This window comes from Mercenaria mercenaria, chromosome 3 (genome assembly GCF_021730395.1).
Source record: "Mercenaria mercenaria strain notata chromosome 3, MADL_Memer_1, whole genome shotgun sequence".
NCBI classification, from domain to species: Eukaryota; Metazoa; Mollusca; class Bivalvia; order Venerida; family Veneridae; genus Mercenaria; species Mercenaria mercenaria.
In genome coordinates this window covers 39,380,865-39,407,994 of record NC_069363.1, presented here as the reverse complement: position 1 = coordinate 39,407,994, position 27,130 = coordinate 39,380,865, and the positions used below count along the sequence as shown (strand labels likewise).

Below are 27,130 nucleotides of genomic sequence, written 5' to 3'. Positions count from 1 at the left end.
CTGGTCACCACCTTGCCTTGGTCACACACCCTCCCCTTCCCCCCCCCCCCCCCCCCCCCCCCCCCCCCCCCCCCCCCCCTAAAAAAAAAAACAAAACATTTTCATTCCTTTTTTAATTTTTTTTTCAAACCTTCCATGAATATTTTCATTCAACATGCAAAGTTGTACCATTCCCCCACCTCACTCCTCCACCCAGTCATGCCCACCACCCCGATCATGCATCCCCCCCTCCCCCAACCCCAATTTTTTTTTTTCGTTTTTAATTTTCCATCAGACTATTTATAATCAACATGTGAAGTTTTGTACCCTCACCCGATCACCCCTCGCTGCCCACCCCACCCCCATCTCAAAAAAAAAAAGCATTCTTTTTCTGTTAAATTGATTTAGACTAATGAAACTATTTGCTTCTTATTAACATCCTTAACTTTTTGCCGGATATATTTTTTGCCATTCCTCACCACAAACCCTTTCGGCAGGATACCAGTTCATCGAATTTGCTTGTTTCAACATGTAATCTACTGTATCACAATGCTTGTTTTTCCTGCCCAGAGAGAGACTATGTACAGTGAGATTTGAAGGCTACAAGCAACACACCTTTGCTTTGTTTATACTTTGCCAGATTTTCGCTATTAATTTTGCAGCACAGATCGCAATAAATTCATGCACAAGCTTGCAAAGACAATGCTTCATAGTTACGTAAATAATTCAATGGAGCGATATTAGGTATCTCGCCAAAATTCTTGCAAAACAATTGGTGCCATACTCTACTCCACTTGTTAAATGTTTACAGGCATTGGCTAGTTGAAGGTGAAAATGATGAAATTGAGCTGCAAGAATGGAGTAGTGGTGTTAGAGATCAAAACCAGGTGTCAACTGCAAGTATTCATAGTTTAGACTGGTGTGATCAGGTATAATGATATATTTAAATAAGTCTCTGAGTTCATTCTAGCTACCAACTTGAAATCATTATCTAATTTTTCAAAAATATTTTTCTGACTTTCTGCCTTTTTGCTTTCACTATCTCTGACAGCAAATTTCCTATAATTAGTGCTGATTATCCTTTATATTTTGAGTATAAACTATTCTAAGTTAATTAAATAGGATGCAGAATGTCTTCAAAAGGATTTTAAAATAGTTCTGAAAATTAAGCCTCTTAGTATTATAGCATGACATGGTATGACTGTTCATATAGCATGACATGGTATGACTGTTCATTCCCCATGAAACAGATTTCATGACACATGTCTACATGTTTTCCCATATAATTTTTGATAAGCTTTAATGTGCTTGCAAGTCTATGCTGTCTGGAACCTAAAGCAAGGACTAAATGTTGAAATTCCAGCACATTCAGCTAAGGTCTTACAGTCTACAATAACTTTCAAAACATACATGATTATGTATTGTACACAGTTTTCAGAGAGATCTGCAAAGTTTTTAAAGCCAGTTTGTTGCACCTTTTTGGGGAATTATTGATGTCTTGTTCAGACTTGTTGTTTAGACTCGTGTTGTAAGTATTAAATTGTAAAACAGATTAATTAGCCAGAACTCACAGTGACACATTTCATTTTCTCTCATGTTTTCAAATTTTATATAATTTTCCTGTTTAATCTGCTGGTTTTATTCAGGAGAATCCTGTCACATTACATAGGAAGAAATCCGTTGCAGCGTCTCTGACAGAAGTTTTAATGAAAGGCAGACATCCACATACACAGTCATCTGGTATATATTGATATGTTGAAATTTCTTTTACTCAGGTATGCCTGAATCTCAGACTGGTTTTCTGTTGCTGCTGTACAAATTGTAGAATCAGATATTTTCAATTGATCATAATTTCACAAAATTTAAGTTAAAAGTAACTGAAATCCAAGTTTTCGATAGAATTTTTTTGTGATGCTAAATTAACAAAAATCCCTCGGGAATATATATTAATTAACAGTAGTAAACAGAAGAAGTTATTATATCTCTGTATATGTAATTTATCATTTTTTACTTTACCACAATATTTCATAGCTTATTAAATAAATGCATGATCCACTAGTATATCTGCTTTTATCAGAAAATGTTGCATACCTGCTTTAAAGTACTAACTAAATTATATTCTTTAATAATGGTAGTTTCAAATTATAGATTTAATTTTACTGTTATATCTGCTGTTAGTTATCTTAGTACTAGAGTACAGTGTTACCAGCAGTATACACAGATGTTTGCCATTGATAGTGTAGGAATTTGTCTGTGATTTTGTTTCACTTTTTAGCTCGACTATTCAAAGAACAGGTAGAGCTATTGGACTCGCCTGTGTGTCAGCATCCGGATTTGGTTAAGGTTTTGTATAAGTAAGCTGGATTGAAACTTCACACACTTATTCACTATGATAAACTGACTTATACTGCACAGGTTCCATAACTCTGTTGTGCTTTTTTACAAAATTATGCCCCTTTTTAGACTTAGAAATTTTTGGTTAAGGTTTTGTATGCAAGCTGGTATCTCAGTATCCACTAATGGGAATGGACTGAAACTTTACACACTTGTTCACTGTCAGGATATGACATGCAGTGCATAGGCTAAATAACTCTACTTTGCATTAATTTTTTAAAATTAATGCCCCTTTTTCAACTTAGCAGTTTTTGGTTAAATTTTTATATGCAAGCTGGTATCTCAGTACCCATTAAAAGGATGGATTGAAACTTCACACACTTGTTCACTGTCATGATCTGACTTGCAGTGTCACGTTCCATAATTCTACTTTGCATTTTTACAAAATTATGCCCGTTTTTTGACTTAGCAGCTTTTGTTAAGGTTTTGTATGTAAGCTGGTATCTCAGTACCCACTAATGGGAATAGATTGAACCTTCACACACTTGTCCACTGTCATGAGCTGATAAGAACTATGCAGGTTCCATAACCCTGTTTCGCATTTTTACAAAATTATGCCCCTTTTTCGACTTTTGTATTCATTCAATTGACAAGGCTGTTGAATAGTCAAGCATTGCTGTCCTCCTACAGATCTTGTTATTTATATAGGCCTGTCATTACATGAACAAAGCAACTTTATTGAAGACAATGAGTCAGAAGAAGTGCGAGTTGAGGACCTGTTCAAAACTGGCAAACAAAAACAGTAATATATATGTTATTCATTAGTTTCTTCTCATATATATCACTGCAATTACACAGTTGGTAAATTCCTTAGTATTACTAATCAAAACATTGATTGAGAGGGCTAAGATGCTTTCCTACAGAGTTGAAGGCCCCAGGTTGGAATCCTGCCCACTCCAATGTCATTAGGCAAGACATTTTATCATGACTGCCCCAGTCGACACAGCTGTCATTTGGTATTAGCAAATTACCGAGGGTAAGAAATTATTGGTTTTAACTGTTTTAAAATACACTCGCTCAAAAGCACTACAGACCTTATGTTCATTGTTTAACAAAGCAACAGGAAATAAAACTTGCCTTTACCTTCAACAAAGGTTGAACATTTACATTGAAATTACTCAAAGGCTACTTAACATGTTCATTTCATTTTGACAAATGTGACAACTAGTATCAAATTAAAGCATTTAATGATAAGGGTTACTCTGCTTCCTTCAAAGCTTCAAACAAAACCCAGCCATTTTGATCTATATATATTAAGTGACTGAATATATGTTATTGTTTCAGAAGACAGCAGACAAATGTGAGAGCTGCCATGGGTTTTTGGAAGTTGATCTGGTTTGATTTCAAGGTTTGACTTTTTTAGCTCGACGATACGAAGTATGGAGAGCTATTTTACTTAACCTGGCATCGGCGTCCGCACCTTGGTTAAAGTTTTGATGCACTTTCTCTTTATCTTTGTTATTATATGATTGATTTACTTCAAACTTAAAATAGTTATTCCTCATCATCACTCACATCATATTATGGCACATGGGTCATAACTCTGGCACAAATATTTCATGAATTATCTCCACTTTTTACTTAGAATTTCAGGTTAAAGCTTTGGTGCACTTCCACTTTATCTTACTTATTATGTCTCCCACCACACAGTGGTGTGGGAGACATTGATTTACTCCAGTCTGTGTGTGTGTGTGTATGTGTGTGTCTATCTGTCTGTCTGTCACAAAGCTTGTCCGCACTCTAAGTCGAACATTTCTCATCCGATCTTCACCAAACTTGAACAAAATGTGTTTGACCATAAGACCTCGGCCAAGTTCGATAACTAGTCATATCGGCCAAGACACTTTGGAATTATGGCCCTTGAACATAATTGCCAACAACCACTAGCGCAGCATTGTAGACGGTTACTCTCATCCGCTACCACAGAACAGCATTGTACACCGACACAGCATTGTACACAGGTTAATATAACTCCCAACATGTGAATACCAATAGGCCACAAACAGTTTACAAAGACAGACTTACTATTCAGATGATTAGGCAGTTGTTGGAGACATGCGCTTTTCTCAAAAGCACCTCTAGTTACTAACTGGATTTGATTCAAACTTAAAATAGTCGTTCCATATCATCACCCACATCATATGAAACAAGGTTCATAACTCTAGCACCAATTTTTCATGAATTATGCCCCCTTTTTACTTAGAATTTTATGTTAATTTTGATGCATTTTCACTATATCTCTATTATTTCAGAAGGGATTTAATTCAAACTTAAAATATTTGTTCATCATCATCACCTACATCATTTAACACAAGGACCATAACTGTGACACCTGTTTTTTATGAGTTATCCCCCTTTTTACTTAACATTTCATTTTAAAGATTTTATGCACTCTATCTCTGTTATTACCAAACAGATTTGATTCAAACTTTAATCAGTTGTACCACATCATATGACACAAGGACAATAACTCTTGAACCAATTATCCCCCTTTTTGCTTAAACTTTCAGGTTAAAGTTTTGATGCACTTTCACTTTATCTCTTTTATTACTGAATGGATTTGATTCAGACTTAGAATAGTTGTACCACATCATCACCCACATCATATGATAAAAGGGCCATAACTCTTGCACTAATATTTCATGAATTATGCCACCTTTTTAGTTAGAATTTCAGGTTAATTGTGGTGCACTTTCACTATATCTTAGTCATTACTTAATGAATTTGATTAAAACTTAAATTAGTTTTTCCAGATCATCATCATCATATGACACAAGGTCAGTAACTATGGTGCAAATATTTTATGAGTTATATCCCCTTTTTACTTAGAATTTCAGAATAATTTTTAAGCTTTTATATCTCTGTTGTTACTAAATATATTTAATCAAACTTACACTGGTTTTTCCACATCATCACTCACATCTTATAACACAAGTTTGATAATGCTGGCACAAGTACGTTCTGAGTTATACCTTCTTTTTACTAAAAGAATTTCTGGTTCAAGTTGCAATGCACTTTTGCTGTACCTCCAGAATTACTGAATAGATTTGATTCAAACTTAAAATGGTTGTTCCAAATTATTAGCCACATGATATGACACATGATGCATTACTTTTGCAGAAATTTTTGAAAGAATTATGTTTCTTTTAAACTGATTTAATGTTTTGAGAATTAAGCTATTATCCATTATCTTCATCCACATTTGAGTCATTAAACACTCCATTGACAGCTCCAGCTTCCACAGATGTACCCAATTTCACTATCCAGCATCAAATAGTCGAGCACGCTGTCTCCTGTGACAGCTCATGTTTTTACTGACATCTATTCAATATGGGCATGTTCACTTGGACACAACTACTCAATTACTATTTGTATTCCCCTTTGAATTTAGTGAATATATATATTTTTAGTGCATTTTGGCTGGCCAGTGGAGTAGAACAAAGCCTTGGTTAGCAAAAAGTTTCGAAGTTTGCCAGATTGAGTGTATTTGAGACTTTTTGCAGAGGTGAACATTTGCACATACAAGCTTCTAATTTGTGCAAATCAGAAATGACTTACAGATATACAGCCAAAACTTGCTTGAAAGGACACCATTTGCATTAATTAAGCAACTACTTTTTCAGTTCCCTTTTTAGCTCACCTGTCACATAGTGAAAAGGTGAGCTTTTGTGATCACCCTTCGTCCGTTGTCAGTCCGTGTGTCCGTCCGTCAACAATTTCTTGTCTGCACGATAGTGGTTTCATTTATGATTTCATTTTAACCAAACTTGCACACAACTTGTATCACCATAAGATCTTGGTTCCTTTCTTGAACTGGCCAGATCCCATTGTGGGTTCCAGAGTTATGGCCCCTGAAAGGGCCAAAATTAGCTATTTTGAGCTTGTCTGCACAATAGCAGCGTTATTTATGATTTGATTTTTACCAAACTTGCACACAACTTGTATCACAATAAGATCTTGGTTCCTTTCTGGAACTGGCCAGATTCCATTATGGGTTCCAGAGTTATGGCCCCTGAAAGGGCCAAAATTAGCTATTTTGAGTTTGTCTACACAATAGCAGCTTTATTTATGATTTGATTTTTACCAAACTTGCATACAACTTGTATCACAATAAGATCTTGGTTCCTTTCTGGAACTGGCCAGATTCCATTATGGGTTCCAGAGTTATGGCCCCTGAAAGGGTCAAGATTAGCTATTTTGACCTTATCTGCACAATAGCAGCTTTATTTATGATTTGATTTTGACCAAACTTGCACAAAACTTGTGTCACCATAACATCTTGGTTCCTTTCTTGAACTGGCCAGATCCCATAATGGGTTCCAGAGTTATGGCACCTGATAGGGCCAGAATTAGCTATTGACCTTGTCTGCCCAATAGCAGCTTCATTAATGATTTGAATTTAATCAAACTTGCACAAAACTTGTGTCACCAAAAAATCTTGGTTCCTTCTTGAACCGGCCAAATCCCATAATGGGTTCCAGAGTTATGGCCCCTGAAAGGGCCAAAATTGGCTATTTTGACCTTTTCTGCACAATAGCAGCTTCATTTATGACTTGATTTTAACTAAACTTGCACACAACTTGTATCACCATAAGATCTCGATTCTTTTATATTCACCCGCAGGGACGTATTATGTTATCACCTCGGTGTCCGTCTGTCTGTCTGTGTGTTGGTTAGCAAGTTCCCTTCCGCTCTGTAACTCTTGAACCCCTTGATGGATTTCAGAGAAACCGGACACAAATGTTCACTCATTGAAAGGATGTGCAGAGCGCATATTTCGGATGGCTAAATTCAATGTCAAGGTCACACTTAGGGGTTAAAGGTCATATGACTTTGTTTTATGTGAATATTGCTCTGCATTTGCGTTGCATTGCAGTGCTCTTGTTTTTGTTCTTGGCAGATTCTTCTTTTGTTTGCTTACAATATTTTTTTTTATTACTTCCCCTTTATGTTACTATAAATAGCCTATTTAGTAACTTTTTTATTATTGGCCGTAGGGAATAACTGAGACCACTTTTCTGTTGTACAACATGGATGGTACCTCCAATTTTTAGGTGTATTTTGGCATATCTGTACCTTGTAAAAAAATTTCTTTTTGTTTTTGGTTAAAGCAATGGTACTCAGGTGAGTGATATAGGGCCATCATTGCCCTCTTGTATGTTATTAAAGAACAAAAGCAGAAGGATAGTGCAAGATACAGAAGATCCTCCAATTCAAAAAGCTACCCTAATTCTTAAGCTTGCCAAGTGTAAAACACTATACATGAACTCATGAACCCTGGTTTAAAAGTCAGGTAGTGTTACCTCTTGACAACTGCATCAAATTTAAAAAACCTTATCTACAATGTTACTTATTTCATGGTTTTTGTATTCACAGTTACGCTACTCATATATAATGAACTGTTTTAATGTAACTACTTTTTTTATGCCCCTGCCAAAAAATATGGGGATGGGGTGGGGTGGGGGTGGGGGGCATATAGTGTTACCATGCTGTGTGTGTGTTTGGGAAAGGGTGGTGTTCGTGTCCGGGCCATAACTTTGACATGCATGGTCCAATTTCAAAATAATTTGAAACAAATCATAAGCATGGATAGACGATGTGTCATGTGCAAAACCATTTCACTAGCTCAAAGGTCAAGGTCACAGACCTTGGTTGAACTTAGCCAATTTTCACTACATAAGTGGTCTTCGTGTCCAGGCCATAACTTTGACCTACATGGTCCGATTTCAAAATAATTTGACACAAATGATAAGCATGGATAGATGATGTGTCGTGCGCAAAACCATTTCATTAGCTCAAAGGTCAAGGTCACAGACCTTGGTTTCACTACCTATACAGATTACTAAATTTTCTGGTTTTCCTACAATATTTTTTTTGTAAATAGGGCCAAGGGTCCTTCTTTTAGTTTGTGAGCAGAACCATGCCTATAACCTTTCTCATGTTGCGGGGGCATCCGTGTCTGTGACACATTTCTAGTTTCTGTGTAAAGATGTTCAGATACTGGGTTTAGTTCTAAGTACACCTCAAGTTTGTTACGAAAAATGTCTGCAAAAAAATCTGTTTAGATGATTGTCTGCAACATATCTTTTTGTTTGTTAGGACACAAAACTGATAATATATTGTTGTTTTTTTTTGTTTTTTTTTTTGTTTTTAAGATGTGGGAGAGGGGTGCAAAATATTATCAGGCATAATTTGTTATAACAGAAAACGTCGGTATGAAGTTCTGCCTTCATAAAAAATTGAAGTGCTGATGAACAAGCAGTACCAGTATTACCTTCAGCTTAATCCAGTAATTAAGAAAACCTGAGCTCTCATTTGGTTGCATTTCTGTAGATTATAACCATTTTTACAATTGTTTATTGTAGAACTGGTACAGAAGATGGAGAGTAAAAAACCAGGAGACTGTCATATTGAAAACCTACATCAAAATGATGGAAAGTAAGGGAAACCTCTTTCAAACGTTAGTTGCATTTAGGCTTTGCTGAAAGTAACAATTCATGAAATTTGTTGAAAACAGCTGCGTGCTGTCATATAGTCGTTTGAAAAAAAATCAATTTTCACATTTAGGCTTTGCTAAAAGTAACAATTCATGAAATTACTATATTGAAAACACATACGTGCTGTCATAAAACTGTTCAAAGAATCAGTTTTCACAGTTGTTGTGTGACATTGCAGAGAAAGCGATTTATACAGATTTTAAAATAACTATTTCATCTATGTACTTATGGTAGTTGACCTGTTATGACAACCAGCAATTTCCATGCAAGTTTGTATTTCTTGATACTATTTCGGGATTCTTTTGCTGATGATTTAATTCTTTATGGTTGGATTTAATACTTAAATGAGCTTTTCTTTTTCCTTATCTATTAATTTCAGGTAATTTTGGTTCAGCAATTGGATCATTGTTTGTATTTGTGAGGTGGGTGATGTTTCTGAACTTTCTGCTTGCTGTTATGTGGATGAGCTTTGTCATCTTCCCTACAGCAGTTTGCTTTGACTATGATAAGATCCATGGACAGTTTGCTTTTAAAAACCTGATTGATGGAAAGGTATGGAATTTGTAAATATAATTTTGCATATACATAATTTTGGCATGCATATAAAATTTTAAATGTGTTTTACTGTCTTGCATTAGAAATAGTTTAAAAACAGACCGAACACAGCTGGAAAATCCAGTATTGGTATTACATAGAGGTGTGGTTGTGATGACCTCTGTGAGCAGACAATACATGAACTCTTAGACAGATTCTGTTGTATAGAGTTCACTAGGTAGACTAAAATGAATCAAAAAGTGGTGATGTCCTTTTCTGAGTGATTCAAATATTCTCTGCAATGATTCAGCAGAAGACATGTCCTTTTCTGAGTGATTAAAATGTTCTCTGCAATGATTCAGCAGAAGACAGTGTGTAAACCATGCATCCTTTACCTCTGATACTAAATCGTTACTTGCAAAACTAAGTCTTTATTGTAAAATCACAGTAAAATCTGGTATTAAAGGTTGTGATAAAATAAAGCTTAAACATGTTATCAAGCAAACAAAAACTTTACATAACTTTTTGGTGAGTTAATTCATTTAAAGCTAAATAACACCATTGATGGTCAGATATATTTGTTATTTATAATTGCATTCGTCAGGGAGTTTTGGCCCAGGTGTGGTTTTTCTATGGATCCTATGAAGACGCAGTGAAAGGCTACCATGTTGGTCTAGCATACCTTATCATGATGCTTGTTACTTGTTTTGGGAGTCTCTTTATAATTCTGGGCAGGTAATATATTGATTTCACAATACAAGAGATGTTCAAAAATAAGGTTACGAGACTTTGTCTCTACCTTATATAGTCCACGGCCATTCGTAATCCCGCTCGAAAGTAGTTGAGAAATATAGCCACATATACCAAATTATTCCTTGGTCCAAGACAAAAGTAATATGTATGTATCTCTTCTGGCGACCTCGACTGGATCCGGAAATGACGTCATCAATATGGCGACCGTTTACGAAATTAATACCGCTGAATAATGATTGAAAATATTAGTAAAATTACTTATAATATCGGATATGATGTTATTAAACAAGCCAATTGGACATATCAAATATATTATATTTGCACTTTCTCTGTAGAAAGTATATTTAAGTTATTTTAATTGTTTATTTTGTACCCCACCCACCTAATTTACATTGCATTTTTACATGTCGCTTCTACCTCTTGAAATAAAATATTTTCGACTAATCTTATGACATTGAATCTGCAATAAGATTATTTCCAAACGTTACAAGAAATATAACATACTATAAGGGAAAATACGTTATTAATATCTGGTTTTAATCAGTACCTAGAAGGAAAGGATTTTGTCGAAAATGCAATACAAATCAATGTCGGCACAAGTAATTGTCTATGCTGTTATTATTAGAACATGTGCATATTACATGTATTGTTTGCAATTTTATTTAAACAAGATTTAAGTACGATCAAGACGACTATGCCGATGGAAATCTAACAGATCCCTTACAGAAGCAAGCCTCTGTGGCGTACATGCTGCGTATTTGCTGTGTATATGCCGCGAACACAGTAGTACGCCAGAGGAGTACATTTTACATACACGGCATGCCGCGTACATGCCGCGTACTATTTCGACGAGTACACAGCATGTACGCAGGAGGTCACTAGTACACTTCAAGTTCAAGCACAGACTCTGAAAATTTAAGGAGTACACTGCATGTACGCAGGAGGGACTTGTACAAGAAAATAGTACACTGCATGTACACCGCAGATACTTTGAAATTTGTGCAGTACACTTCATATACGCAGGAAAGACTTGTACAATTTCTTTTGGCATTTATACTTAGGTCTTTTTTTATAAGTTAAAGTCTGAAGTAAACTTCATATATGCTGGAGGGACTTGTTCATTTTCTTTTGGTGTTTATACTTTGAATTTTTTTTAGGTAAAAGTCTGAAGTACACTTCATGCAGGAAGGATTTGTACATTTTTTTTTTTGGAAGCAAGAACTTGATTTCCGAGTAACTTTTATCTTAATAGCATAGAATAGTTCAGATTACCGGTATTCTGAACAATGAAAATTTGCCGAACTATTTGCAATGTTCATTTGTGAAGCTTACATCTTAGTGATTTCTGAGCTGCACCTTGCATGCAGTGTAAAAATATATTCTTTTTCATTTTGAATTAATCCTGGAGCTTTCTAACTTGGATAATTGAAAAGCCTTATTTGAACTTCGTTGCATTACATTTTGTAATACATGAAATAATTACCAAGATAATGCCTCAACAGCGCCCGAATGAGAAGAATTAATAGCTCTCACTGTTATTTGAATACTCTTAAGCAAAACACCATTCTATACGTTTTATAAAGGCTTTAATGCTCATTATGTTAACTCATTAAGGCCTCACCAAATTAAAAAGTTGTTCATCGGATTTGCCGCTCGTATATTTTCAGAACGTTTTTGGCTAATTGCGCTCGCCCCATTGGATTCTAAATCAATCCAAAATTTTTTGGTGCGCTACTTTTTACGGACGTAAAAGTGTATAAATGCTTATATAATTCCAGTCCTAGATTGTTCTCAGATGGATTTTAATCAAAATAAATACATACTACGCACACATCGTCTATAATAAATCATAACACTTATATTTAGTTGCATTAAAGTTGTTTCCCCTTGATGCAGTTACGCCATTTTCTTCAAATGTTTACGGTACCAAATTACATGCTACAAAAATTGATTTATTTCATTGAAAAGTGGATGGAGAAAAGCATACTAATTTATTTGATAACATCAATCTACATTATTTTGGTAAGGGTAAATACTTATTGATGCATGTCACTTATCTTTTTTCTGTTTTTTTCTGTCCAAATGATCAGCATTTGCATACGAAAGTTGGTGGGGTAAGGAATTTACATTATCACAGCAGTTTCGCCACAAGAGTACACAGCATGTATGCAGCAGGAGTACACAGCATGTACGCCGCAGGACTCGGGCCAGGAGTACACAGCATGTACGCCGCAGGAGTACACAGCATGTACGCCGCAGGAGTACACAGCATGTACGCCCCAGGGGTAGTACACCGCAGGCTCATTTGCATGTGAAAAGTGTATGTGCCACATACATGCTGCGTACTATTTCCCGCATACTAAATTCCTCCAGCGTACATCCTGTGTACTATGTAGTCCACAGCATGTACGCAGCAAGTAGTATGCGGCAGAGCTCATTTGCATGTCAAAAGTGTACTACAAACGTACTATCGGTGTATGTGCGGTGTATATCCTGCATACTATTGATTTCAGTACACATCATGTACGCATCATATACGCTGTATGTACACAGCAAGAGTACGCAGCAGGCCTTTTTCTTCTGTAAGGGATATTTTCTTAAAGTTAGATTCATAATAGTCGACTTTATTACTCAGAATTACTGGTTAATCATATGCATTCAAACTTGACATCAACACTGAAAGCGTTTTACTTAATTCGTCTTCAGCTCAGCCGTAACAAAAGTATCTATAAACAGTATTATTTATCAAACCTGCATTTAAACGTTTATTATGGGCTTTCCGTAATTATGTTTTGCTAACTGCAGGAGGAGGGGCATCAGGGGCAGGGGATAATCATTTCATTTTCTTTCTTTCATCTTTCTTTCTCTGAAACTGAAAATATTTCTCAACAGATCTGATTTGTGATAAACTCTGATACATGTTAATGCAACGCATCTTTGAACCGTAAAACTCTGCAGCAATGCATGTATAGGTAAAAACATGATAAATACATGAACTAAGTAAAGCCAATAGACAGAAAGCTTAAAACGTAAAATAAAGGAACGTAGTGCAGCAAAGCCTTTGAACGGTCAGTTGCAAAACAATGCTGGTGTGCTTAAACAGTAGTTTGGCAATAATGCTCACACTCTATATCTACACAATATTCTAATGTTATAGAACATTATACGTAAACTTAATCCCCCGACTGCTGAGTGTCTTATTCACGCAAGGGAAACTGAGGGCACGCTATTAATTGAAACACAAAAATGATCGAGTAAATATCTACATTAAATATGTAAATAACCTCTGGTCCTTTAGTATTATAAAGTTCGTTAAATATCATTATATTATAATTCAGCTTAAGCTGGTGCTAAAGGGCATGAGATTTTTTTCACCTTTCTAAACCTCTCAGGAACAAACTTAATCAAACCAAGTCTTCTATTATCTTGATTATTTGCGTTTTATACTTTCAAGGGATCTTCTTAAAGCTTTTAACAAATCATTTGCCTATGTTCCCCATGCCGTTACAGAAAGCAGAGTACCAGCAGAACATTATTAAGGAACCGACAAATTAGGAAAGTAGAAATATATCAAAGCAGCTCAGTCCCAATGGCCTTTAAGAACCACCAGTCATGGCGTGGTCCACCTCTTTCGTTGGTCATGATCAAAGAGGAAAGTGTAGCATCCAGCTGACAAAAGAATGAACACCGAATATGCAACATATCTCCAAATAAGAGGATCAGAACTGCATATGATAAAACATTTCATCATTTGTGAAAATTTTCACTGAAATTGATAAATAACTACTGTTTTAATACACTTAGTAATAGAAGTGTTTTTAAATTGCTCTTAAACTTTAAAAAAAAAAAAATAACCCACACAAGTCTGAATTACAATCGTGAAATTTAGTAGAATAGTTTTGCACTTGATAATAGCAGTATATCTGCAAAAGGACATATTGATAACGTTCATTGAATTCTTGAAAGTCGCTCTTGCAAATATATGAAGATTATATAAAAGTTAAGGAAAGTGTATTTATTAAACGTCGCATTTAACCGACAAACAACATGACCTACAATTGATTGTGACAAACTACGTATCTAGTAATAGATAGCTATCTAAGCTGATATATTGCAGAAGATTGTATGGGGAACATCCCCATCTGAATAGAGAAAAACTCACTTGAAAGTGTAAATAAATTTAAGATATGGAGATATATCAATCCCAAGCAATGCAGTATTGTAGTCTTTGAATTGTTAGTTTCATTTAAAAACTACACCTCCCTGACATAAAAAATGTCAACTATTCGAGCAACAAATGATTGTTTGTATTTGAAAACTTCATCAAGAATGCGTGAATTAGTTTTCATATAGTAGCCACACATAACTGTGTTTAACATTTTCTAAATCATACGACAATCTAGGCAGAAATAGTTCTCATTGATTACTTATTATCTCTCCGAAAACTGCATTCCCTTACCGAAATCGTTTAATAAGGAGATGCTTTGACAAACTACCTCACAGGTTCACACGGAAATTAATTTTAGCAATGTTACAAGCAGAAAAAGGCTTAACTGAAATTAAATACACAAGAAAAGGTGTTTAATTAAAGCAGTTCCTTTCTAATTCATTGGATTATTTGGTAAGTAGGTGTAAAGAGTAAAGGAATTATATGAAACGACGGAACAGCACATCCTGTAATTGCTGGATTTTAATTTTTCTGGGAATGTTTTTTTTCAGAGTCTGCATATACTTTGTCGCAATATTTTTTTCACATGAGGTAAATATCAGTTCGACATGAAGTTATATGATTTAATAAATTAGAAGTGGTACATGTATTAGAGGTTAAATTATCTATGAAACGAGCAAATCTAATTGTATATGCAATTAAGGAATCGAAAATAATATTGCTGATCATATATGCGAGCTTTGCTTGAAAATACAAAATGAAGGGATGTGATTAGTGACCAAATCCTGTTCATTGAAAGGACTCAAGGTGTAGTTTTTAGTATTATAAATTTTCTTCTGTAAAACGTAAATATACTGTAGCGCTAAACGACGATGGCATCATAGACCACTAGTATGCAGGACAGAAACATTCTTAGAGAAATCTTCTGCTGATTCCTTTCGTAGATGTCTTTAACTTAGTTTTACTGGGAAGTATGTATAAATTGATTGGATTTATCAATTTTAATAGGAGAATCTGCACTGCAAAATAGTTTACAACAAAGTGTAAATGCATTAGAAAAAGCATTCTTAAAATTGAAACAGATATTTTTTCTATTGATTTTGTGTTCTGACCACAGTGTCGGGGCATTAAGCTGATCTGACACACTCATACAGATAACAAGGGTATATAGATACATATAATTATGCTAATTGACTATTGTAGTGATAGATTATCAGACTATTTCTATTTTAAATCGAACATACTGCGCCATTAAGTAGACATTTGCTCACTTAATATCGTTATTCAGTCGTTTTCGTTATTTTTTGATATCTATGGATATTCTTTTTTCATTTTAAGCATAATGAATTCCATCCTTTTCCATAAAAGTGTTTTTTATCTGCTTGAATAAACATTACCTTCACTAAATATATCAATTTTGCAATCGTAACATAGTTTTCAAAGACGTTGTCACCTGTAATTATTCAGCAGCCTACGTTTTGTCATTTTCTCTTAAGCCGCCATATTTATGACATCATAACTTTTTCCAGTCGCGTGTCTGGAAAGAGATACATGGGAAATTACGATAACTCACTTCAATCTACAATGTGGTATAGGTCTCTATATTTCTCAATATTTTTCTCACGGCGGCCCATATTCCCACAAATTGACATGCACTAATATATACTTTAATGAGTCAAAGCAAGACTGCAAATTTGATGGGATTATGATCATACAGTCAGGAGTTAACTGACTTGACTTGACTACACCTCCTAGTCCTAGTTAACATCATCTGTAATTAAAACATAGTTCTATTACAGTCTATCAGACATATGCTTTATTCTAGCATGCACAATATTATTTTGATAGTTTGATCTGTATTGACAGGGCAGTACCACCTTTTTCTTGTATTGCACAGTCCAGTGCATTCTTTTATATCTCATGATATATAAATTTTTCTGCAACTGTCAGTAAGAATGCAAATGCTGGATTATTTTTCCAGGCAGTTGAGATTATTTTGCTGATTTGTATTTGATTCAAAATATTTATAATTGATCGTGTAATAAAATTGGCAATGAACTTGCGTTTTCACAAGATCCTAAACCTGTTATTTGGGCTAATACTATATTTTGGTCTGTTACAGGGCCATCATGAAAACATGTGTTTATTAATATTATATCTGTCACATTAAGTTAACTTGCCTGTCCTGTATATGTAAGCAGTTTAGAGGACATTCATTTTCAGTATTAACCAGTCCAAAGTGTCAAAGTCTGCATCAGCTGTAAGTTCACGCTACAGATTTGCTCTGATGATGTGGACATCTTGGGACTATTCCATAACATCTAATGAAGCCTCAGTGAACCTTTCAAAAGGAATTACAAGTGCTTTCAAGGTATTTCAATATTTTTTAAGTTATTCGATGCTAAGTTATACCAAAAAAAAGCATAGTTTGTTCTAATTTCTACGTTTTTTTCTTAGCTAAATGCTGTGGTACATGTTAACTGACGGAATCAAAACTGGGTCTATTTGAATGAATCTGAAATGTAATTATGTCTCCCACTGCACAGTGCTGTGGGAGACATATTGATTTACTCCTGTCTGTGTGTGTGTCTCTGTTTGTCTGTCACAAATCTTGATGGCACTCTAAGTCAAACACTTCTCATCAGATCTTCACCAAACTTGAACAAAATGTGTTTGTCAATAAGTCCTCGGCCAAGTTCGATAACTAGCCAAATCTGCCAAGGCACTTTGGAATTATGGCCTTTGAAACTTGTTTTTTGATAATCAAAGCACTGAAAGTATGATAAGGCAGTTGAGGTGTTGGTGCATGGTTGACTCATATACTACTATTCAGATGATTAGGCAGTTGTGGGAGACATGCGCTTTTCTCATAAGCAGCTCTAGTTTTTAAGTAAAAATCACAGTTGTTTGCCTAATTTCAAATTTTGTGAAAAGTATGCAATTTAACATAGCAAAAACATATCTTGTGCATTTGATTTTCTAGTGTGATTTTCAGAAAATGTGAGACTGGAGCAGAATGAATCATTTTTCAGTATTTCCTGCCTCAGTATAATTTTCTTATGATTTCACTATCCATACTGTATTGTATCTTAGTATATGTCTTTCAGGACAATCTTTATGAGGCAAAGGCATCGCAAAATGTCAAAGATCGAAGCACGAAAGAGAAAGTCAAAGTTTATTCTTTAAGAATACTTGCCTGGTTTATAACAATGTACATGTTATGTTTACAGTTCTGTCCATTCTTCTGTCTTTAAGTTAATCATTAACTTGTTCTGTTTTCTGTTTTAAAGGTCCTTAAATAAAACTTGTACTTTAGTAATTTTGTAAAGTAAATTCCTTGTATTTCATCACTAACTTTTTCTTGTTCTGTTTACTTGTTTATTTGTTTTCTTCTGTTTGCAATTATCTTTGGTTGACAAGTTATTTTAGCTTTTCAAGGCTTTGACCTCAAAGTCCCATTTTTATCTTTTAACATAGAAACTATCAACATAGATTGATTTACTTTATTCTGTTTTATGGTGTAAGAAATCAAGATTTTTCCAACACTTCACCAAATTGCTATAATTACAATGATCTTGCCATCAAAATTTCTTATATCACCAGTTTCTGAGCTTATATGAAGTCTTGCCAAAATTATTTATTTTGTAGGTGTTTTCATTTGGATTTATGCAAATTCTGATCACCACTTTTAGCTAACAGTAGTTTATTTTTCTTTCCATAATTCCAAATTATATATTGCATAATAAAATACCAATCTTTTGAGGTCACAAGGGGATGAGCAGATACTGGAGTTATCCAGGGTGTAAAACATTGAAAATATAAGCAGCACTGCCAGGGAACATATACGAATGTATATGCATTAATGGAGTGAACTTGGGAGCTTAAGTCAAGGATGCTCAAGGGAGCTATGTTTCACTGTATATCAATATTTAATCAGAATTCATACCCAATGTCCATGTTTATTTCAGGTAATACTTTTTGTATTTCAGAATATTAATTGGTGGAGGGTGCACAGCAATTGTATACTTGGTCATATTTGTCAGTTTTGAAGAAGTTATCCCAAATATGGTTTGTATTTTACATGTATAGTTTAAGCACAAGTATTGGACCAGTAAACAATGGCATCCCTGTCTATAAATATCTTTTGAGCCAAGTAATGCAATTTTATAAAGCATTATTTATGCAATAGTAAAACAACCTTAAAAGTGGACATTGAAAAGTGCCTCAAATGCCCTAATCATAATGTCCCTGGGTAGTTTTATTATTAATATTTTGATGTTTTGAAGTCGCCAGTGAGAAGATGATGAAATTCTTTTCAGATGGATTTGTAGATTTTGATGGCATTAAAGATGAAAAATTAAATGAATAAAATTCATGTAGTTTAGTTTCTGGAAAATACGACAAAGATAGATACCAAGATTGAAAAGCCCAGGCTTCAGAAGAAAATTAACATACTTGAGTCAAATACCAAACTTACTATTTTCGTGAAATTGGGGCCTTGTGTATAACAAAAAAGGTCAATAAATGGATGTGTGTACTGCCTTGTTTCAAAATGAACCTTGGGTTAAAGCCATGGTATCATTATGATCAGAAGGCAGATTTGAATGTATGTTAACTTACTATTAACCAACATGTGTTTTAACAAGTGGATTTGTATTAGTAAGCTTTAACTTTTAGTTGCAATTTAGGTGCTGAAACAAAATGTGATGTTGTGATTATTATAATTGTTTTATTTTGTGACAGGGTAGTGAAACTGATGGGAATACAGAGAGGACTGACTTCCTCAGTGTGTATGGGACAACTATTGTCTTCAGTCTCATCAATTCGTTGGTACCAGTTTGTGTAGAACAGGTAAATATCAGGTTAAATCATAGGACTTGATTTTATGGCCCCCAGTCTTGATGACCGAGGAGGCATGTAGTGTTTGAACTATCCATCTATTCATCCTGCATTCCATCCATCCAATACTTGACATCTACAGTTTCCATCCTTTTCAAATGAAACTTGTAATGCATCACAAACATCAAGAGAACATGAGCATATCATCAGGACATTCGTGTACGATTATTTCTTTTTAGATGTTCCCCATTTTTGGACTTAGCCATTTTACAACTACATCTATGTCTTGTGCATTCAATTCCTTCAGATTATGTCCGATACAAATGAAATTTGGTATCAATCATGAACATGAAGTGGACAATTTGCACTTATTGTTGGGACTTACGTGACAATTTTTGTTTAGTTTGCCCCTTTTTGACTACATTTCCATTCTACCAAGCATTTTCAGAGGACAAGTGTGTCATACAATGTTGACATCAAAACATCACATTCAGTTATGCATATTGAATACCCTGCAGATCATTTCCAACAATTTTACTGTAGATTTGCCAAAAATTTTCTAACAAAAAATACATAGACTGGAGAATTCAACCAGTTCTTATATTCCTGTTATATTTTAATAGATTTGGAAACGTTTGTTTACATTTTCCTTTATACTGAATACTACAAATGCCCACGTATAGTGTACCCCGTGTACAGTGTGCATCACCAGTTTGAGCCTAAAATCATGAAGGGGGAACTTTTTATGGCACTCCAGAAGGTAAGAAAACAATTGAAATCATGTAGAAATGTACACAGATTATAGTGAAAACTGAAAAATGTCATAAATTGTCTTTTAAATGAAATTGACCACCTTCAGTCTGCTAAGAAAGATGTTATACATAGCATTGAATGATAAAGTATCAGTGAAGTAATTCACAATACATGTAGATGTATGTAATTCTTTAATAATTCATGCATGAACATTTTTAGCTCGACTATTCATAGAATAGTGAGCTATTGCACTCGCCCATGCGTCGGCGTCGGCGTCTGCGTCCGCGTCCGCGTCCCGATTTTGGTTAAGGTTTTGTATGTAAGCTGGTATCTCAGTAACCACTTGTGGGAATGGATTGAAACTTCACTCACTTATTCACTGTGACAAACTGACTTACATTGCACAGGTTCCATAACTCTATTTTGCTTTTTTACAAAATTATGCCCCTTTTTCGACTTAGAAATTTTTGGTTAAGGTTTTGTATGTAAGCTGGTAACTCAGTAACCACTTGTGGGAATGGATTGAAACTTCACACACTTATTCACTGTGATGAACTGATCTACATTGCACAGGTTCCATAACTCTATTTTGCTTTTTTACAAAATTATGCCCCTTTTTCGACTTAGAAATTTTTGGTTAAGGTTTTGTATGTAAGCTGGTATCTCAGTACTTACTAATGGGAATGGATTGAAACTTCACATACTTGTTCACTATCATGATCTGACATGCACTAAGCAAGTCCCATAACTCTACTCTCTTTTTTTTCAAAATTATGCCCCTTTTTCGACTAAGCAGTTTTTGGTTAATTTTTTGTATGTAATCTGATATCTCAATATCCACTAATTGGAATGGATTGAAACTTCACACACATGTTCACTGTCATGATCTAACATGCACTGTGAAGGTCCCATAACTCTACTTGGCATTTTTACAAAATTATGCCCCTTTGACTTAGCAGTTTTTTGTTAAGTTTTTGTATGTAAGCTGGTATCTCAGTATCCACAAATTGGAAAGGATTGAAACTTCACACACTTGTTCACTGTCATGATATGACATGCAGTACAGAGGTTCAATACCTCTACTTTGCATTTTACAAAGTTATGCCCCTTTTTCAACTTTTGTATTCATTCAATTGACAAGGCTGTTGAATAGTCGAGCGTTGCTGTCCTCCGACAGCTCTTGTTTTATGGTTTGTAATATTTTTTGCAGAGACAATGTTCATTTTTGGCTTTCATCATTTAGAAATCTTTTTTCTGTAGCTTCCAAAGATAGAGCAATATGAAAGTGGAAGAGATGAGTTGAATGTGACCCTGACAAGAGTATTTGTTCTGAGAATGTGCAACCTGTTTGCTCTCATAACATCTCTATATAAATCAATTACAAAGGTAAACAACAAATTGCTACATAGAACTTTATTATATTTCTTTTGCATTAAGATATGATGAGTTCCATTCAAGAGGACAAACCTGCAAAAAAACATTACTCAATCTGACTAAAGTACTTGATCTTCTAAACGAAGATCTGAGAACGACCCATTCACATTCGTCTTCTGTATATTTTGGATTTCCAGTATTGCTATTTTTATTTTATCCAATCAGACGACATGTTCGAATGTCAAAGAGTAAGAAAAATGTGCAGTTATTCCAGGGCTCGAACCCAGGACCCCTCGCTTACAAAGCAAGTGGCCTACCGATTGAGCTAACCGGCTATCTGATACATTATGACATAAGAATTGTAAATATCAAAAGTCAAGGCTACAGGTAGATTTGCAAGATGTTGTAAGTTAGGCTCTGATTGGCTAGCGAAAGGGTCGTCAGAACGAGGCAATGAATAGGTCGTTCTCAGATCCTATGCGTAGCGTAATAGGATATGTACTTTAGTCAGATTGAACATTACTTTTCCAGAGAAGCAAATCAATTTCTTTAGATGATGCAAAAAGCAGACAGAAGTGAAAAAAAAGCAAAAAATACTGGAATTTATTATTTGAAAGATGTAAAATGTTAAAGGTATAGATTCAGCATGTTGAATGATGAACCATCTGTATGCCCCCCACCCCCGATAATGTTGTTATAACTTCTGGCCCAACCCTTTTGTATATTTACATTGATGTATCTATGTATGCTTGTTGTATGTGTGTGTATTTTAAATATGTATATATATATACAATAAAATGTGATTAAACTAACCATCTGTATATCTTACTGATATATAATAAGATATATTATTCCAAAATCTTTTCTGGTGCCCTCTTTCCACACTTGCCCTAAAATGAACAGTAAGGCCGTACAAATCTCCCCAGAATTTTTCAGTGAGTGAAAAAAAAAAAAGAGTTTAAATATTTGTTTTAATTTTTAGGAAAACAGGAGTGAGCAAAGAAATGTATTTTTCGAGTTTGAGCACTCCTTTTAGTAAAGAAAACCCTAAAATGGAATGTACAGTCCTTAACATTGATATGTTAAAAATAATTCGCAAGGACTAACAAATACAAGAAAGTCACAACAGACTAAGTGAAAGAAAAATGTAAAAACATAGTATATGTACATGATGACAGTAACATATATAATCAATTCTAATAATTCATGTGGCTGAAAATGTGATTATGAAATATGTAATATGCAACAACGCATACTCTTAAACCATAATGATGGCATAAATATGTAACCCTAAATATTTACTGTAAAATATTCGAAGAAATAATGAAATTGCTAAATTATAATAAGAAAGAATGCTGCGATTTTCGCTCACCTGAACCACAAGTAATGAATGATCCGGCATCTGTAATCCTAAATTTACATATTTCTTCGCTGAAACTGATCAGGATACACCAAACTTGGTATGTAGCATCCTGGCAAGTTGGGACACTAAGCCCAATTTTAGGGGCTGCTACAGCTTAGAATAGAAAAATACAATAAATTACTTCTGTTCATGAAAAGTCTGATGGACCTTCGTCAAACTTGGTCTGTAGCATCATTATAAGGTCCTCTTCCAAATTTATTTAGCCTTTACCCTGCTAAATTTCTAAAATGAACTGGTCCATCGTTCAATTTGGGCAATACCATTTATTATTCAAAGTGGTGTTCACTGAAAATTTACTGACTGAATAGCGAACAGTGCAGACCATGATCAGCCTGCACGGATGTGCAAGCTGATCTTGGTCTGCAATGGTCACAAAGGCAGATTAATCACTTGCCGCCAGCAGGCTAAAGGTTAAGGCTGTAATTATGAATAATTTGTACACTGTAACATCCATAAAAAGTAGCACAGCCACAAATTTTTACCAGATTTTATGTGATGATGCAAGGAGTGACAAATCCGATTAACAACTTTTTTCTTAATTTGGTGAGACCCAGTTCAGTTTCTCCAGCAAGAAGTATCTGATTATCCAAGTATTTTTTTTTCATGTGAAAAACATTCATTTGAATTTAACATTCCATTGAAAATGAATCCTGCAGTACTAAATTGACATAATTGATTATTTAAAACATTGAGTAAAGTTAAATGGAAATTCTTTCAGCAGGAGTTGTATATCATTCAACAGAAGGCTTTTAAACAACCTGAGACATGCAAATTCCTGATAGAATTTAGAGTTCTTTAGCCTTGAGTACCCAGCAAAACATGATGCCTCATTTTGTTTTTCTTTATTTATAGATTCGAAAAAGATACAAACAGATCTTCAATCATTTTTAATAATCATTCCAGCATATTGTGAAATCATTAATATTCATGGGAGAATGAAATTTGCATACATGTACGTAGAATGTTTGGTTTTGGAGACTAATCCTAAATTAATATCATGCTGGACACAACTGATCCTGCCTTGGTGACCAGTGTAGATAATGATCAGCCTGCACATCTGTGCAGTCTGATCATGATCGACACTATTTGCCATTCAGTCAGTATATTTTTGGTATGCATCCCTTTAACAGTTAACAGTATAACTGTCCAAATTGAAAGATGGATAAGTTCATTATAGAAATTCAGGAGGGAAAGGGCTAAGTTTATTGGATTTCTTGGTAATGAGTCAGTCCAAGAAATCTAATCCCAACGAAAAAATAAAATAACCATTCAGTTTATGTTCAAAAGTTGAAATCTACAAATTCATATCACTGTGAAATGGTCGTTTAGCCAAAACCACAAAGTTTTATGCCTGAGAAATGAAATGATTTCAATGTATGATATGTTATGTTTATTGACTACCAAGTGCACATGTATATACATGTATTTCAGAGTGTACATGGATGTGCAGGCACAGTCTTGGGTCAAGAAATGTATAAACTGGTAATCATGGATACACTGCTTCATGTATGTTGTCTTTCAAGTACTTTTCTTACCTGTTACCATAATCTGGCTTTTTTTTAGGTTGCTCTTATGATTAGATTTTCGTGAGGCAAGGTGCGGATTGTAACGTTTCAACCATGTCATTAGCTCGACTATTCAAAGAATAGTAGAGCTGTTGGACTCACCCATGCATCGGCGTCTGCGTCCTGATTTGGTTAAGTTTTTGTATGTAAGCTGGTATCTCAGTAACCACTTGTGGGAATGGATTGAAACTTCACACACTTATTCACTGTGATAAACATTGCACAGGTTCCATAACTCTGTTTTGCTTTTTTACAAAATTATGCCCCTTTTTTGACTTAGAAATTTTTGGTTTAGGTTTTGTATGTAAGCTGGTATCTCAGTACTCACAAATGGGAATGGATTGAAACTTCACAGACTTGTTCACTGTCATGATCTGACATGCAATAAGCAGGTCCCAACTCTACTTTGCATTTTTTCAAAGTTATGCCCTTTTTTTCAACATAGCAGTTTTTGGTTAAGTTTTTGTATGTAAGCTGTTATCTCAGTATCAACTTACGGGAAAGGATTGAAACTTCACACACTTGTTCACTGTCATGATATGACATGCAGTGCAAAGGTTCAATAACTCTACTTTATATTTTTACAAAATTATGGCCCTTTTTCAACTTAGAAATTTTTGGTTAAGGTTTTGCATGTCCCTTACAGAAGCAAGCCTCTGTGGCGTACATGCTGCGTATTTCCTGTGTATATGCCGCGAACACAGTAGTACACCAGAGGAGTACATTTTACATACACCGCATGCCGCGTACATGCCGCGTACTATTTCGAAGAGTACACAGCATGTACGCAGGAGGTCACTAGTACACTTCAAGTACGCAGCACAGACTCTGAAAATTTAAGGAGTACACTGCATGTACGCAGGAGGGACTTGTACAAGAAAATAGTACACTGCATGTACACCGCAGATACTTCGAAATTTATAACACTTATATTTAGTTGCATTAAAGTTGTTTCCCCTTGATGCAGTTACGCCATTTTCTTCAGATGTTTACCAAATTACATGCTACAAAAAATGATTTATTTCATTGAAAAGTGGATGAAGAAAAGCATACTAATTTATTTGATAACATCAATCTACATTATTTTGGTAAGGGTAAATACTTATTGATGCATGTCACTTATCTTTTTTCTGTTTTTTCTGTCCAAATGATCAGCATTTGCATAAGAAAGTTGGTGGGGTAAGGAATTTACATTATCACAGCAGTTTCGCCACAAGAGTACACAGCATGTATGCAGCAGGAGTACACAGCATGTACGCCGCAGGACTTGGGCCAGGAGTACACAGAATGTACGCCGCAGGAGTACACAGCATGTACGCCGCAGGACTCGGGCTAGGAGTACACAGAATGTACACCGCAAGAGTACACAGCATGTACGCCGCAGGGGTAGTACACCGCAGGCTCATTTGCATGTGAAAAGTGTATGTGCCGCGTACATGCTGCGTACTATTTCTCGCATACTAAATTCCTCCAGCGTACATTCTGTGTACTATGTAGTCCACAGCATGTACGCAGCAAGTAGTACGCGGCAGAGCTCATTTGCATGTCAAAAGTGTACTACAAACGTACTATCGGTGTATGTGCGGTGTATATCCTGCGTACTATTTAAAGCCCTTGATTTCAGTACACATCATGTACGCATCATATACGCTGAATGTACACAGCAAGAGTACGCAGCAGGCCTTTTTCTTCTGTAAGGGGTAAGCTGGTATCTCAGTACCCACTAATGGGAATGGATTGAAACTTCACACACTTGTCCACTGTCATGAGCTGATAAGCACTGTGCAGGTTCCATAACTCTGTTTTGCATTTTTACAAAATTATGCCCCTTTTTTGACTTCTGTATTTATTCAATTGACAAGGCCGTTGAATAATCGAGTGTTGCTGTCCTCCGACAGCTCTTGTTTTTGTTTCAAGGTCAAAGTGGTAGGATATATATACAGAAAAATGGTCAATATTTTGTCTCCCCTCAACAACTTGTCATACCTGAACCAATTCAAAATGACAATAATTGTTAACCTCATAAAACCGCTTGCAAAGTGTACAAACAAGGTCACGATCACATTGATTTTTGTTTAAAAGTGGCATATAGTTCTCTTTAGTTTATACTAATTTGTTTAAGCTCGATTGTGATGAAAGTTTCAAGCTTATTGAAACCACTCGAGTGCGCTTCCTGGAAAAACCAGTACTGGTGTCATATGAGAAGTCATAGTGTGACCCCAGTTGAGGATCGGACCCACGATCCCTGGATTGAGCGGCCGACACTTTATCCACTAGACTACCTCTCCCCTTATAGTTCTCTATATCGTGTCTTTTTAACATTCACCAAATTTTGGGCAAAGATTGCTACTTAGAATATATATTTGAAATAGGTACTATAACTGCATAATGTAAGTACTGACGCTGTCATATAATTAATTTTCAAGAAACTGGTTAGATCTTCACTGCATCATTTATATTTCAGTCGACAGTTCAGCTAAGTGTGAAATTTTGCAAGTATTACTGGACAAGAGAGAAATCAGAGTTCAAGATCTCCTCTGCTGTTCTTGTGCTGGTTTACAGACAGGCTCTGGTGTGGGTAATTATGTTCATCACAGATCGAGTTTACAAAGCTAAAGATGGAGACCAGTCTCAGAACACAGACTTGCCATTGGTCAATTGCAAGCTGAGCTCAGACTCAACCAGTCAGGTCCAGGGGTTTTGTGACTGGTCTCTACATTCTGTTTTATTACCTTTAATAGAATGAAGATAAATATCTATTCTTTCCATTTTCATCAACCTTAATCTTCATAACCTCTCATTTGACCACCTTGTTACACAATCAAGATAGGTTTTCATAACAAAAACCAAT

The 27,130-nt window shown here is 35.2% G+C and overlaps 1 protein-coding gene across 9 annotated transcripts in view; it reads left to right on the top strand.

Moving 5' to 3' along the window:
• The window catches only part of LOC123530728 (transmembrane channel-like protein 1), a 138,442-nt gene that overhangs the window by 96,295 nt on the left and 15,017 nt on the right, over nt 1-27,130 (top strand). For 5 of the 9 annotated variants that reach the window (XM_053538248.1, XM_053538253.1, XM_053538250.1 and 2 more), the window contains exons 2-15: nt 791-908; nt 1,626-1,719; nt 3,022-3,115; nt 3,658-3,721; nt 8,739-8,811; nt 9,250-9,422; nt 10,009-10,139; nt 16,549-16,696; nt 17,433-17,536; nt 18,315-18,393; nt 19,069-19,176; nt 21,178-21,303; nt 24,146-24,220; nt 26,744-26,857. In XM_053538248.1, the coding sequence (XP_053394223.1) occupies nt 791-908; nt 1,626-1,719; nt 3,022-3,115; nt 3,658-3,721; nt 8,739-8,811; nt 9,250-9,422; nt 10,009-10,139; nt 16,549-16,696; nt 17,433-17,536; nt 18,315-18,393; nt 19,069-19,176; nt 21,178-21,303; nt 24,146-24,220; nt 26,744-26,857 (1,501 nt within the window). Of the gene's footprint in view, nt 1-790; nt 1,755-3,021; nt 3,116-3,657; nt 3,722-8,738; nt 8,812-9,249; nt 9,423-10,008; nt 10,140-16,548; nt 16,697-17,432; nt 17,537-18,314; nt 18,394-19,068; nt 19,177-21,177; nt 21,304-24,145; nt 24,221-26,743; nt 26,858-27,130 lie in introns of all 9 variants that reach the window. The other 4 variants (XM_053538252.1, XM_053538251.1, XM_053538249.1 and 1 more) reach the window with 3 other exon arrangements.